The sequence below is a fragment of the Plectropomus leopardus genome, unplaced genomic scaffold, assembly GCF_008729295.1.
Source record: "Plectropomus leopardus isolate mb unplaced genomic scaffold, YSFRI_Pleo_2.0 unplaced_scaffold4667, whole genome shotgun sequence".
NCBI lineage: Eukaryota > Metazoa > Chordata > Actinopteri > Perciformes > Serranidae > Plectropomus > Plectropomus leopardus.
In genome coordinates this window covers 1-2,602 of record NW_024651190.1, presented here as the reverse complement: position 1 = coordinate 2,602, position 2,602 = coordinate 1, and the positions used below count along the sequence as shown (strand labels likewise).

Genomic DNA, 2,602 nt, shown 5'->3' with positions numbered 1-2,602 from the left:
TTTTTTTTTTTAGTTTTTATTGTTCAGGAGATTTTTATTGGGAGCTGAGTTATCCACAAAGTCTCTTGCTCTCCAAAACTAAACGAACATGTTGGTTTAAGCGGGCAAAAACATGATTTAAATCCAAGGGTCCTAAATTGCAACCACTCCTATACCGCAACCAGCTGAAACTGCTCCCAGTTAGAATTCTTCAGTGTTCATTTTTCGTAGGTTTTTACCTGGAGCCGAATTGCCCACAGAGGTCTTTTCCTTTCCAAAACAAACAGACCCATTGATTCAAACTGGTAAAAACGCTCAATAAAGCAGTTTCAGGTTAAAAATCAGTGTTGTCCTGATGCTGTTCGTTGCAGAAGGGCTTCTAACCACGGTGGCCGGCACAAACAAACGAAAACGTGAATGTTGCTACCTAGAGCCAGAGCTTGGTTTGTCCATTCTTGGCTACTGCAGAAAGATGGTGGTGCAACATGGTAATTCTCCACTGACAAGGACCCGCTCCCTATGTAGATATAAACAGCTTATTTTGAGGTAATGAAACCACGATTCTTATTCCAGGTGATTATACACTAAAGAAAGCATACTCATTATATTAAAACTCAATTTCTTCCAATATATCCCCCTAAATCCTACATGCTGAATCTTTAATTTAATGTGCGTAAATTCAAATAACACCACAGGAAAATCTAAATTTCTGATGCTTTTCTATGAAGGTCCACAAGCAGGATGTCTGAGCGCATTGTGTAGCTGCACAAAATATCATATCAGTTAACCCTAACCCAAATATTTTGTCCTTTGCCCAGGAGACTTAATCCTCATTGGACCGATGGCCGATGGGCTTTGAGATTGTAGCACGTTTCAATGCCTCATTTAAAATGCATGTTGATAATCAATATCCAGGTGAGAACCCTGGTTCAGACTACCAACCGGAGCTCAGCAGCCTTGCAGCAGGAGTGGGGTTCAGTCATTCACATGTTACTCAGTCACACTGAAAGTGGTTTTACCATCAGATCTGACTCATTAGCGCCGTCACTGAAACTGGCCCTGTCGCATCAACCTAATCTACAGAGAGGTTAGTAGAGTCTAAAGGAGCTTCACAGTTTGGCTCTTGGGGTTTGTTCCAGCAGCGTCCTCATGTCCAACAGAGTGTCCTGCATGGCCTGGGCCAGATGTGCCGAGTTTGTTTCTTTACAGGAGTTGAAAGAAGACACCACAAAGTTGATGTGATCCTCCATGGGATTGTAGCACACGCCGTATCCGTCAGGTACGACTGGGCCGAAACACATGACGCAGTCAATTTTGGAAGGTACCTTGTGAAAAGAGAGAATGTGGTGGTTAGTTAGTCAACCATTCCATGAAAACTGCTGAGTTTGGAGTTCAAACATTTAAAGGAAAACATGAAACAGTCATTTAGGCCAGAAATAATATCCGATATTTTATAATGTTTAGTTTGGATGACGAATGTGACAGCAGCGATCAATCAATAATTGTAGTTTTCGCTCAAATGTTTTCACAGCAACAAGAGAACCTGACTCAAGGCCCGTCTATCAGGACAGTCTCTGCCCTTGCAAACTTTACATGATGACAGCAAACTCGTCATAACACTGAGGTCTGCAAGGGCTCAGTCCATAAATCTAGAGGGTAGATATTTGGACTCATCAAAATATGCTCTGCAACAAAATCAAAATTCACCACTATTTGGCTATGTCTTTCTTTCAAAATAGTCTTTTCAAGCATGACATATTCACATCATCAGGCAAAAAACATGGGGAAAACAACTTCTGTTTCATTACATTTTTAAAATGTGTTTCAAAAATCATGATTTTTAAAAATTTGGCTGCATGTTGAGTTTGGTATAAGCATTGACCAGAGTGAGAAATTCAGCCACATTATCCTAAAGCTTTCCAACCTGCCAAAGGCTGATCTCTTGATATAATGAGAAAAGAAATTATGCCTGAGCTTGAAAAATATGATTCATTCTTTCATTGCAGGTCTGACATATTCTTCAAGCTGTAAAGTACAGTATGAATTTAATTTGTGCATGATCAAAAATCTTAGAATTCCAAGGTTCAATCTGAACAATTTCCATGGAATGACCCATGCATCATATTGTCTTTGAGGTCTTAATATTAGTTTATAGGAAAAAACATCTTTGCTAACAGGCAGTGGCAGTTTCAGGGCTGGCCCATACCTGACTTGTAGACAGCTTGTAGTGTAAAGCTTTGGAGTAGGCCGCATCGGTGTAGATAGCAGGTATGGAGAGCTTTTCTTCAACAGCCTGCATTTTAAGGCCCAGCAGGTGTCTGTCTATGGCCTGGCCACTGATCGCCTGAAGGGATTGAGAAAATGATCTATTTACAATATTAGTCACCACATGTTAACTACTAAAAACATAATACTTGCATTATTATGGATTTTTGTCTTTAAACCTGAAGTACAGTATTTCCTAACAGTTGGTCACTGTAGTTTTTAATCAGGCGTTACTCAAACAAAAGGAAATATTGCATCAGTTGGGGATTTGTTGGTGCTCTCGCATTTCAAGTATTTGTGACAGCAGAACAGTGTGTGTGTGTGTGTGTGTGTGTGTGTGTGTGTGTGTGTGTGTGTG

The 2,602-nt window shown here is 40.2% G+C and overlaps 1 protein-coding gene across 1 annotated transcript; it reads right to left on the bottom strand.

The window, feature by feature from the left end:
• Nucleotides 1-6: 6 nt before the first annotated feature.
• Nucleotides 7-2,413, bottom strand: LOC121939375 (carnitine O-acetyltransferase). The gene is made up of 2 exons (XM_042482404.1): nt 2,186-2,413; nt 7-1,304 (listed from the first exon to the last, which is right to left on the bottom strand). The coding sequence occupies exons 1-2, from the start codon at nt 2,276-2,278 to the stop codon at nt 1,089-1,091; spliced, it is 309 nt and encodes a 102-aa protein (XP_042338338.1). The 5' UTR covers nt 2,279-2,413; the 3' UTR covers nt 7-1,088.
• Nucleotides 2,414-2,602: the final 189 nt, after the last annotated feature.